This window comes from Falco rusticolus, chromosome 4 (assembly GCF_015220075.1).
Source record: "Falco rusticolus isolate bFalRus1 chromosome 4, bFalRus1.pri, whole genome shotgun sequence".
Taxonomy (NCBI): domain Eukaryota; kingdom Metazoa; phylum Chordata; class Aves; order Falconiformes; family Falconidae; genus Falco; species Falco rusticolus.
In genome coordinates this window covers 70,438,587-70,451,648 of record NC_051190.1, presented here as the reverse complement: position 1 = coordinate 70,451,648, position 13,062 = coordinate 70,438,587, and the positions used below count along the sequence as shown (strand labels likewise).

The 13,062-nt window shown below is 39.4% G+C and overlaps 1 protein-coding gene across 1 annotated transcript in view; it reads left to right on the top strand.

Moving 5' to 3' along the window:
• The window catches only part of SPAG6 (sperm associated antigen 6), a 37,331-nt gene that overhangs the window by 5,655 nt on the left and 18,614 nt on the right, over window positions 1-13,062 (top strand). Inside the window, exons 3-4 of the mRNA XM_037387278.1 lie at window positions 6,267-6,433; window positions 9,820-10,003. Of these exons, the coding sequence (XP_037243175.1) occupies window positions 6,267-6,433; window positions 9,820-10,003 (351 nt within the window). The remainder of the gene's footprint in view (window positions 1-6,266; window positions 6,434-9,819; window positions 10,004-13,062) is intronic.

The window sequence follows — 13,062 nt, the reverse complement described above, 5'->3', positions numbered from 1 at the left end:
TAAATTATTTTTGAGTTAAAAGCTTTGTTGAGCTTTAGTGGGAGGAGAAGTGGAAGAGAAGTATGCAATGTGGCATGAAAGGCAAAAGCTTATCTTTGGAGCTGTAGTAGATCAAGTGAAGAGAGTGGCTTTCCCCAAGGCTTGATGATGGTGGTGATGGTGCCTGATGAAGGGAAGGAGGAGGCTATGTATTAAGAAAAGTACCAGAGAGATGGCAGAGAAGGAGAAAGTAAATGCAGCTGGAACTGGAGCGCTGGCTTCTTTTTTTTTGTAGCTCATGTTAGCTAAAAGCTCAACTGCTCCAGGATTCCTCCTGGCCTGTTTGGAGGAGATTTGCAAGTAAAATTTCAAAGCCAGAATTGGTTAGGAATTTCAGTCTCATCTGAACAAGTGGCCATTAAAAAGAAGCAGCCTTTTGTGGCTGCCTTGGTTTTGGTGTGTCTGTAAAGGATTGTGTGGCGGTCACTAACTAGCCTTGTGATGGGCATTTTCAGAAACTCAGCCCTCTTGGATCAGGATTAGTTCTGTTCCATTAATGCAGAAACAGGGTCTGGGAAATGATCAGCCAGATCAGCTTTTCAGGAGAAACTTAGCTCCTTGATCCTTCAGAAATCTCCAGTCTCACTGTCAAACTGAATCTGCATTATGTCATACACCATTGCTGTACAAATTATTTGATTACCCAGAGTCTCTGTTACCAAACTGTATTTGGGTTCCCTCTGATATTTAAAGGATTGTAGTTGTGTTATACATGGAACCATTGCAGTGAGGAGTCCTTTCTTGGAGTGAGTACCACATTGTCTCTGGAAGAGGCAGTGTTAAGACAAGCGAGTGTGAAAGTTCTCTGTCACTATTCTTCTGGGAAATTTGTCTCCTACTTGAAACTCGCTGCTTTGCTGCTTCTAGGAAAGGGTAGTTGAAGATAAGTAGTTGTGGTGAGACAGAAATAAATTTGTTACGTTTCCTTCTTAAATCAGCTGAATTTGACATCAGGAGTACTGAAAAGTCAAGGTAATATGATGAATGTTTGAGTGCTAATGTTAGCTCAGTGAATGTTCTTAGCCTAACAGGTAGCATACAAAAATGAGAAGACAACATTATATTTGATGCAAAGCATAAATTAGAAGGACATTTTCAAGATAAGGGTGTGTTCAGAGACAGCATTAGCGTAGAATGACTTTTTTTCCATATTTACGTTTTAAAAAGGAAATAAATTTTATTTTTAAGGAAGGAGAATAGGATATGAGTGGTTATCTTCAGGTGCAGAAATGGAGAGAATTTCAAACGTACAGTGGTGTTTCTCTGGCTTGACTAGTCAGGTTTGACAAGGGTTTTGCAGGGGTGGGAGGAGGGTAGAGGACCCTGTGTTCCAGGTGATTTCTGGGAGAAAACTAAAATGACCAAATGAAGATTGCTGTCTCCAGAATAGTGACCGTTTGTTTGGCTACAAAAACTTGGAATGAAAAAACTTGGAACCTGCTGCTGCCCTGAGTGGTTTTGTTGTTGGGTTTTTTTGTTGTTGTTTTTTTTTGTTTTGGTTTGGTTTTTTTTCCCCCAGATAGGCAGCAGTCAGCACTTTCTTCCTAAAAGAAAGTACATCAGGCCTGTGCACAACAGCTCCACTTGAGAAGAGTGTGTTAAGGGTGATTCAGCTTCCAAAGTGTGTTATTCTTTGAAACAAATCTGAGTGGGAAACTGAGGATAGAAAGGGGAATCGTTTCTTGCCCAAGTTTAGTCAAGGTTCCATGATGCAAGAGAGATTATTTGGCAGTAATTCTTTGTTACTCTGAGTTGCTGGTGGGAACTCTTCCAAAACAAATCTAGTCCAATGGTCTAAATGCCTTATTTTGTAGTTTACTTTCTGTGTTGCTGCCTTTGAATTAGAGCTAATGAATTTCCTACTTCTGTCACAACAGACTTATTTAGAAGAAGACCAAAGGGTTCTCCTAAAGTTTTCAGGGGCAAGCCACTGCTACTCCTGGCTCTGTATGTCCCTGTTCACATGAGTGAATAGTAGAGGTAAAAGGAAGTTGTTGAAAGGTTCTTACCTATTTTCTTGCTGTAAGATAATGTTAAATACATTTAAATTTAGTTAAAAATGCTGATAGGAATCCTGGCTTGGACCTCTTTGGAGAAGAGAGGTAGACTTTGCTGTAGACAGGATAGTCAAAAGCAAGGAAGGAAGAGATCAAATAGAGGAGCCTGCCAAATACAGCTGTCTCTAGAAGAAAGCTGGGCTGGGCCCAGGAGAGGAAAGCCTCCTTCTGTATCAGGCATCTCATTTCCAGCACTGTTGTCAAAAGTTACAGAAGGAAAGGTGGACGTCTTGGTTTTCCTATAGGTGTTTTAGTGGAGACCATATAATCTCTATGTAACCGTCACTCTCGGAATTAATTGTTTATTTTTTTTAAGTGCTGTAAAGAAAGAAATACTTGGTTTGCTGGAGATGTAAAAATCATGGCAATGGTGAAAACTCCTCAAGCAGTTGGTCTTGCAGATTAGTTAGAGATGATGGATAACATCTTGATGCAGGGAAAGAAAATGGTTTTAGAGAAGGTGGGAAGTAGAGGTACAAGATTTTAATTGTTCAATGCACAGACATAATCTAAGCCTATACACTTCTCTAAATTCTCAGTTAATTTGATGTCAATATAAGGCTTGTACAGCAACAAGAATTGATTTTTCTTTTTCTTGTTCCTTCAAAGCTCTTGTCATGATAATTATTTGTTCACTTCTTTTCTCACACTCGGACATCACTTCGGGGAAAATATAGTCTCCTTGAGGATCAGCACAGTTTCTATTATTTCTAAACCTTTTCCATTCATTCACTGTTGGTTTTTTTTTTTTCAACCCTGTTGTAGCATCTTGTGTCCTTTCTTCAAACAGTAACTCCCATTTCACTTTTCATCTCTTTCCTTGCCTTCAGTTTCATCAGCTAAAATAATTTGCAGTAGAATATTTTGTGCTGACACTTAAATATCATCACCACACTTTACATGGTTTATACTACCATGAAATTAATGGTATTGGCCATAGGGAGGCATGCTGCTTGGAAGCATTTTCAGGCTCAAGGCTTTTTAGCCTATTCTAAAAGTGAAATCTGTATCAGCTAATCTTGAAAATACAAATGCTATAAATCTTGTATTTGGGACAACTCAAAACATAGGTATAGGTAAACTTCCTTAAATGTGTTTTTATGTTTTGCGGTGTCTAGGTATGTCATGCAGGCCAGAAACACGTCCTGTGGTTTGGATCTAACTTGTGGGTTCCTCCTGGGTAAAGTGATTGTAGTTGATGTAAATTTCATTAGATTTGGAAACCATCACCAGAACTGAACTGTCTGGGACATCGTGGTTGAATGTCCCACCCATCAGGCTCTTGGCTTTTCTAGGGTCAGGACACTGCACACTGAAGTGTTCCTTTTCCTCTTCCTCAACCACTTCTAACAGTCTCTTTAATATCAGTAAAACTAATAAAACTAACTCTACCCTTTATAAAATAATCTTGTTTTCATATTATCTCAAGTTCGGGGCTCCAGTGTAATATCTGTACGCTAAATACAAGCATGTTACTGTAACTGTTCCTGCTTTGCTAAAATACCTTCAGTGTAAGTAGTCAGAATAGTTTGAAGGACCCCTTAGGAATTTCAGCAGCTTTTGACCATGCAACTGATGTTAGAGGGAAGGATGAGAAAATGCACCGTAGAGGGTGCAGGTGACTTACTAGAAGATAGGTCACTGTACATGACATATGGGGTTGGCTCCAACTCACATGTTAGTTTATTTTTAATTTGTCATATAAAGTACTTAGTGCACTTTGATACGAAGCATAACTTGCTAGTGAGACCATACCTGCTATTTGGGAGAGTTTGTGATATGATGTCAATATGATGACCACATTCTGAAGGTAGTGATTTCTGCCAAGTGCTAAATGAATTTGCGTTGATCTTACAGTACTGGAGAATCTAGCTTTTATCTGTTTGTACACAGGAGGCCTCCTTCAGCTCCCACTGGCTTTGACAGAAGTGTGAGCAGGCCCCAGCTTTACTACAGACCTATTTCCATAGGTTCTATATGTGCGTGTTCAGTTAATGCATATTACAGAGCCATTTTTCGTGCTTCTGTACTGCTGTTAGACATCACAGTTTCATTTCACTTTTCTCCCTTTACTGTGTGCCCCCCCTGAGACCTGTTTTGTTTTGACTTGTGAACATCCTGGGAGGCCGTACCTCTTATGACAGTACAGCTTCTGTCTGGAGTATTGACAGTCTCAGAACAAATTCATTAGTGGTCAGCATGGCCTCCATGGTTAGTTTTACATCCTGCCTGCCCCCCCCCCCCCTTCAGACCCATGTGTAGGTTATTAGGCTATTTTCTTCTTGCTGGGAGCAATTTGGTTTTAATTTAAAATAAATGTTCTCTGTGAGAATTACACTGCTGTTCAAATTTTTTTTTCTTTTCAGAGTGCCCTTCTATACAGAAGTACGCTATGGGTGTAACTTGGCTCCATCCCTGTGGACTGTTCCTTGCTTTAAGGCCCTCAGCTTTTTGTTGTCGTGGTGTGCTAGTTCAACACCTGAGTGTCATCTGCCATTAGGCAGTGATCCCACTGTTGTGGGACTGTTGCACCAAAAGACATTCGTTTAGTGCTTACAACCACACAAGCCCTTGAGAAGGAGGTCTTGCTTTCTTCCACATTCACCCAGCTAAATCTTTATCTTCGTTAGTAAAAAAAAAAAAGTAGTGGAAAGAACTGAGACAGCTGATAAGGAGATTTCTGACTGTAGCTCTGAGTGTTTGGTGTTCAGTTGTAGCACATCGGCATCTTCAGAGGGCATTGCTTTCTGGCTGAGGTATAAAGCTCAGAAGTATTAATTCATGCAGCTGGCTGGTACAGGGGACAGCACTTTTGAAGAATCACAAGACAAGTAATTTTTCCTTCTCAGACCTTACAAATAGTATTTTTTCTATGTAACCATGTGGATCTCCTATCCCTATTGGACAGTCTTATTAAATAGAAGTTCTCTGTATGTTGAAGCTCTTCCTACAGATTGGTCATCTTTGATCATCCTTGTTGCCTTTCACTGAACCTTTTTCAGTTCTGCTCTAGGGGAGGGTATTAAATGTGGGATGGATTTATACAATAGCATAATGATGGTCTCTGCTTTGTGCTCTGTTCCTTTCCAAATAAACCTGAGTGCTCTGTATACCTCTGTAGGTAGAGTTTCTTCTCTGCTGCTGAGCAGTGAGCTGGTATTTCCACACAACTGTCAGCTCTAACAGAGAGATATTTCTCCTGGGTGGTAGTGACCTGTTTGGGGTCCATCACTGTATATGTGAGGTTGGGATTGGTTTCCCTGTATATGCTCCATTTCATTTGTTGTTTTGTTACACAGTCATTCAGCCTCTAGTTTCTTATAGTTTCCCTCACAGGTACTACCTTGGCTAACTTTGAGTTGCCTCACTGTTCATGCTGTTTCAGATCATGGATGATTACTGAATGGCACTGCAGAACTGCACTGTGACCTCCTTCCTTGTATTGCAAGAATGGAAAGTTTACTCCTCCCACTTCCTGTTTTTAGCCAGATGTTTATCCATTTAAGGACTTTCTTAGGCCATAACTTCTAATGGTTCATGTCACAGCTGCTTACTTCACTTATAATGTCATGTATTGTAAGACCACCTTAGAGGATGGTTAATATTCTTTCATGTTTAACTGATACACGGTGGACTCATCAGTGAAGATACATAAATAATAACATGATAAGAAAATCTACAACTTTTCTGTCTGGACTGTAATATATTATGGATATTGGTCCCCAAATCAATCATTGCATATAACAGATGAAATGTACTTCTGTGTAATTCAATGTAGAGGTTCTGCTGGCATGCTGAATGAGTGATGTGCCAATGTCAGCTCACTGGGACCTCCAGATGGAGTAGTTTCCTGTGCATACTTTAACACATGCATTTTATATATGTTTGAATATACCTTATTTTCTCGTGTATACTTTAATATGTTTGCATATAGCTTATTTCTACATGTGACTTTTTTTTAAATTTCAGAAGTGTTCTGTACCTATGAAAAATGGGCAGAAACTTTGCTATGTGTCATCACTGCTATCCAAGTGCCAGCTTAATTTCAGCGGAACACCTGGATTTCCTACAAGTTCTTATTACCTGGAAGAGGGTTTTTATGAATAAAGGCAAAAGTTTAGAAAAAATTCTGCTTACTAAATGGGCTTTTCTCTTCCTGGTATAACTCAGGTGTAATATCTTTGCTGAGACCTCTCTTGCTGGATGTTGTCCCAACTGTTCAACAGACTGCTGCTTTGGCTCTTGGGAGACTTGCCAATTATAACGATGACCTGGCAGAGGCAGTCGTGAAGGGAGACATTCTTCCACAGCTCGTGTGTTCATTGTCTGAGCAGAATGTAAGGCATCATTGTTTTCTTAAGTAATATTTTTCCTTTAAACTATTGCACAGGGAGAGGGAAATATTTCTGTATTAGCTATCTGCTGTTATTCTAATATAGCAATAAATGTACTGAAGTCAGAGGCAACATGCACGTATGTTTGAACCCCTGAGAGATCAGTGTGTACTGTGTGCCTAAGTTTGATATTTTGAAGTCAAGCTTATTTGAAGTCATCTTACCTTTTAGTGCACTATAAGAACTATATTCATGGCACTGTTGTGTTTTCAAAAGGTCCCTCTTTAAAAATGAGACGATTTGAAAGCTGTAGCGGTAATTGACTAGGAGTTGTCGGTAATACCAAACACTTGTAAAATACATATAAAAACCTGAACTTCTATAATTAAATATTTAATATATCCAAACGTAGTCTTCTGGAAGTCTGTAGCATGAGAAATATCAACCTACTGACACAGGAAATTATGCTGAAAGGTTTTCATATTTGTAAAAACCAAACAAGTGTAGTCACAATTGCAATGCAAATAAATCTGGTGGTCTCTTTTTCTCCCTTGCCATTTTTCTTCAGGTTTTGCCTATATTCTAGCTTTGATTTTGCAAGTGATTCTAACCTAGATTAACAGAAATACTTTGAAATAAGGTTCCTAATAACTGGAAAGAGTCAGCTGAGACTTATGTGCACTGATATCACAGCTATACTTAGGTTGCAGTTTTGATTTATTAGAATTAGGAAAAGTAGGATTTCAATGGAAATCAATTTGGAAAACTATATATCTTCATTTTCAGTCATTTGAGGAAAACAAAAATAGTCATTGCATATTTTTTGGTGGATATAAGTCATTGCCTATACAATTAATCTTAAAAAAACCCCAAAAGCTAAAGAAAAACCTTGATGTTGATACTAGTCTATCATGGAAAGAAAGTTAAGGTTTTAGTTAGAAGAGTTTATAACCATTTTGGTTATTTCTATTTTTAAGGGAAGAAGGGGAACAAAACTCTTTATCCTCTATTTTGGGTTGGAAACTACCCCCCTGCTACAACTCAAAGCCCTCACTAAATTAGCTCGAGTACCTTGATTTATGTCTTCCATGTTACTGCCTGTGCTGTCCTTACATAGAGATGGCTGTAATTCAGAATCACTTGGGGCAGCAGCAAGATTAGTGTGAGGTCATGGAAAGCCTACTATGCCTTGGTGACTGAGGGCAAGTGAAGGAAGCTCATTATCCAGTTCATGCAGAGTTTAGCAACGCATGCAGTTTGTTGCTTCCCATAGGCAAAAAAAAGTTTCCATTCCACTCGCTCTTTGTGTATCAACATCTATAAGGATCAGATTCTTTGAGCACAGAGCAAATACTGATTCTGCTGATTTATGGAGAACTGTTACAGGGTCATATCCCAAATCAATGTTTTGTCAATTAAACTGAACAAAATACAGTTTTACAGTGTGTTCTGACTGTGCCCATGAATACAGTTTGTAAATAAATGTGTTTTGAATAATAAAAACAAAGAAGTGGTTTTTTCTTTGCTGGGAGCATAGTTATGTAACGGAAATAACATACCTGTATTTGCACAGACAGACTGGTGTAAACAACTGTAGCTCCATTGAGTTCAGCAAAACTTACGATAACTTACATTAGCTAGGGATTTGACCATTTGTCTGTACTGTTTCCCATAATTTCTGTTTCCTCTAAATGATGTTTAATGCTTTGCTTGTAAATTGTGTTTAATGTACCTGCTTGTAGGCCTTAACTTAGGAAACTGGGTTTTTTTTGGCATTAAGGAATTAGATGAGTACCGGTAAGCTAAGGAGGACCAGGGCATGTGTTTGAGCGCTGGAAGATGACAGTGCTCTTTAATTGTTAACGTGCTCCCTAATATGGTTTTAGCCAATGCCAGCCATCAAACTGTTTGGTAATCCCTGGATGTGGTTTAGGGGATAGCACAAGGCAGGGACAGTTTCCAGTATTATGGATGAGGCCATTGGGCTTTGAGGGCCGAGGAGTTTAGGTGGATGGATGTGGCATGTTGTGTCACTTTCCTTCAGGGTCAGGGCGTAGGCCTGGGTCCATTTTGCTTCTGATGGAGCCACTGCAGATACTCTTCTCTTGCTGTGCCTTAGTGCTTTAGATCAGACATTTGGAGGTGTTTGGGCACCTTACAGGATGTACAAAAGTACTCATGTGGTTCTTTGTTTCTCTGGACTTGATCCAAAAGGGATGTGGGCTTTGCATTGTTTAAGTTTTGGGTACCTTGGCAGTAGGAATCTAGCACTGTAAAGTGCTCAGGCTGCCTGTGCAGAGCAGGGGAGAGTCAAATCTTGGAAAGAGATTAAAGCCAACTGGACATGGAGAGAGAGCCCTCTAGAGCTTGTCCATAGGGATGATCTGTCAGGATGATCTACCAGGCTGGAGAGCATACTCTGGGCACGTGGACATAGCAGTAGGTCAATTGTGTCCCAGTGAATCTTGCACTCATTGCTGCACAGTGGCATCACAAGGGAGAGGAACTTTCTCACAATGTGGTTGTCTCTGGCTGGAGTACTTTAAGTGGGCTCTGGATTTTGAAACTGTAAGGCAGGGGAAGAAATTTAATCTTAAGCTTGGACATCGCAATGATAGTTACGAAATTGCAGGAGGAGACTGAAATGTGACTTCTGGGGGCAGGACTAACTGTCCTTGGATTTTGCTTGAACTTATGATAGAGGTGCTGAGGTGCTTAGTCCTGTTGCAAGTGAGCTGTTTCTGGACACTTGGAGGAGTAAAATCGCAGTCTGCCTGGTTGAAACGGAGGGTCATCCAGTGTTGGGTGTTTGGTAGGATGTGTTTTCAGGATCTTAGTTGTGGGCTTAGGCAGTATTTAGGCATTTCAGGATTCAATTCCTAAACGCTTTTGTTGGATCTAATTCTTTATGTCTCAGTTTCCTGTTTGTAAATGTAAATGTTTTCTCATAGCGATGTTGTGAGGGTATATACATTAGAAATTGTGAAACCTTGCAAGTGTCACAATGCATAGAACTACTTTAGGAGCTTGCCCTGCACAACCTGTGTAATCTGGTTAAATATGTTAAGAGCTATTGTTTTTGCAGCTCTTCTTGTTCACTGCTCACTTAGACAGACAGACATATCTAGACTATCATCTTTTACCCATATCCTCTTAGTCCTCTCATTTTTTCTGTTTGTTTATGCACTTACTGCAGGTTTTAGATCGTGAGCTGTCTTAAAGAAGGACTGTAGGTTCATTGTGTGATGTCTGGTGGTCCTCATTTGGAGCTGTATGAGACATTGCTGCTACTAAAGAAGTCTAATTTATGCATGTCTGTATTGTATTATGCTTCAAACTACTTAATGTTAGTGAAAGCTTTTTTTTTTTCTTCTTTCTGATTTGTATAGCGTTTCTACAAGAAAGCAGCTGCATTTGTACTAAGAGCAGTTGCTAAACATTCTCCACAGCTAGCTCAGGCAATAGTTCAGTGTGGAGCACTGGAAATGCTTGTGATTTGCTTGGAAGATTTTGACCCTGGAGTCAAAGAAGCTGCATCTTGGGCGCTTGAGTATGTTGCCCGACACAATTCAGGTAACAGGTTTCACATGTGTTATCTTTTAGCTTAATGCTATGTAAGCGTTATAGTAAATTGCATTATTGTAGTGTTCATAAATATAGCAAGATTCTTTTTCTTCTCTACTGTCATGAAATTTTAAATTGGAATAAGAACCTACTCTAACTATACCAATTCAACAGTGCTGTACCTTTTGTGGGAAACGGGCATATCTGACACCAGCAGCGTTGTTATGAGAGTTGCTCTAAGAGGAGATGCATTGGGCCTGTGGCCAGGAAATGATACTCTGCTTTATTCTCCTTCATGAAGAAATTTCAGAATCTTGATGTATTGTGTAACTGTTCCTGTGGAGCAAAGTTTCTTTTGCTTGACATTAGTTCTTATTTTATATACATAGTAAAATGGAGAAGCCTAGGCAGAACCAAGTTTCATTCAGCTTACAGCATTGCCTGCAAAATAAATGTGCCAAATTCATTGCACTGACTATATTATCATTAGCCAGTAGACCATACTCTGAGTCAGGAATAGATCTAGGAATCCGATATCGAGCAGTTCGCTGCTGTCTCACAAGCAGTTGTATAACTCACTGGCAGTGTCATGTTCCTATTTAAAAGCTGATCCATGTGGTTGATAACTATATAAATAGCTGGAAAAAGAATTCAAGTAAAAGTTTAGAGCAATGAATCAAAAGAACTGAGGGAAGAAACGGCTGTCTGGAAAGGGTGGGAGAAATGGCTTGTGTTCATGTTGTTTAAAGTTAAACTTATTCTAGGATCATAGCATTAACTCATGCATTTATGTTTGGTTTTGGCTCTAAAATGTACGTAGACCGAATTTGAAAGCTGTTATTTTCTTTCCTTTTTTTTTAATTGTTATGGAGTGTTGGACTGTGGAAGGCATGGGGGATTTCCCCTTCAAACTTAGAGGGGGTTGACTTAATGGGACAGACTCCAAAGTTGTCAGCCCTTTCCTAACAGACAGCTCTTTCTGGGGAACAAATTCATTCTTGGGGCACCTCTGTAGTAAAGATCTTTTATTGTTTGGTCATGGGGTCTGAATTCCACTCTTAGTGGAAAATAATTGTTGCTTCCATCTGAAAGATATTTAAGTGTCATTTGAAAGTGTTTGTATAAATGTGTGTAGTGTATCTGTCTGTGTTACTCCTAACATAAACATTTCTGTGGTTTTGTTATGTTAGTAAATCAATATTGACTCACTTCAATTGCCATTCATGCTATTCACTGCATGGATGCTGGTTGATTTTTAGGGTGATCCAGTTCACTCTGTGATGGCATTGTCTGCAAAGATGGAGGTGATGTGAGGGTGTTGAAAACAACAAACTCCTTGTACAAATTTTTATTCCATGGTTATGAATGAATTATTCACTGACAGTGAATGGGTACATATCTGTCAATTTATGCCAGCAATAACAGCATTTTCAGAAATAAGGTTGAAATCACGAGTGCTACCAAGCTGCAAGCATCAGGACATAGACAGGTCACTAGATGTAGTCAGTTAAAAACAAAACAAAACAAAACAAAAACCCTGAAAGAAATTGTTTCTGCCTAGCTACAGCCAATTTTGGAGATTCACCTTCCTGTGCAACACAGTCACAGGAAGTCTCTACAATGATTACTGAAAGTAGAGGAGTTACACTGAAGAAAGATCGCTTTGTGATGGTATGTTTCTTACACTCCTACAAGCATGCCTTTGCAACAGGATATTGTTGAGATGGGATACAAAGATAGATGGACCTGTTCTTATCAACATCTGGTGTTACTGTTCAAGAAACTCTGGATTAAACTCACAATGCTTGTGTTGGCAACATTTAGCAGTTATGGGTCTCTTTCATTGACTGTCTGTGGACACATATTGCAGCTTAAACTCTAAAAATAGAGTTGGGTGTGAAATGTTTTTCCCACCCACAAAAGGTTTTTCAGTTTCAAAAACTGTTTCAGTTCCAAACTGGGACAACATTAAGACAAGATTTCATTTTTTTTCCTCTTATGAGAAGTCTGAGGGGTAGGGAGGCTTATTTGCCCCAGCAAGAAAAGTTCAATAGTTAGCACATATGTCTGGGATGTATGTGGGAGACAGATTAAAGTCCTGATTTGTCTCAGGCAGGATGTGAACCTCTGTTTCCCTGAATGCAAGCAAAGGCTCCCAGCGTTCGGCAATAACTGTGCAATGGGAGGATCTCTCTGCTTTTAATCAGAAATTCCATCCATGACCTGGTAAAGCTGCTCTCTAGGAACTGTGGTGTATGTTCCCATGAAAAGACTTCAATTTTGAGAAATCAAGGCTTCTTTTTTTTTTTTTTTTTTCCCCTGATGAAAACATTCTCTGGTTAGCAAGTTCCCTACTGTCTTCATATAACAATCTCTTAAAATGCAGTTCTTCTGTGAACAGATGTCTCCAGAAGGCCTGTGAGATTTTAGGTCAAGACAGATGTCTCATGAGATTTCAAGACACTAGAAATCTTGCCAGGTCAGATTCCAAAATCTAGGAACAGCTCTTGCAGTTCTGCTTTGTCTGGCAGATTCCTTTGAGCTGAATTTCAGATGCTGTTCTTACTCCAAAGTGTACAGATCAGTGTGCTGTGATTTTGCCATTCATTATTTCTATTTGTGTTTGAAAAAAAGTGTAAAGTGTTTCAAATACCATGAAAATACCATCCAGTCCATGAGAAGTATTTTGTAAATTTTTACTAATACCATATTCAGTTACTTTTAAAATGCAAAATTCTTGTGTTTGAGGTATGTAAATAACATAGCTTTCCAGTTGCTTTGCGTCTGTAAAAGGAGTAATTTATTAATCATCTCTTACCTGCTTCAGCATATTGTAAATTGGTAGGACACCCCCTCCCCCCCCCCCCCCCCAGTACTGTTTATACTCAAGTGTATTGCTGAGAGTGGTGGTGTGCTCATTTTCTGTCATACAGTGGTACTCTTAGGATCATAGGATAGCACAGCTTGGAAGAGACTCAGGAGGTCTCTAGTCCAGCTTCCTGCTCAGAACAGGGTTAGCTACAAGATTAGGCCAGGTTGCTCAGCGCTCCGGTGATTCAAGTCTAGCA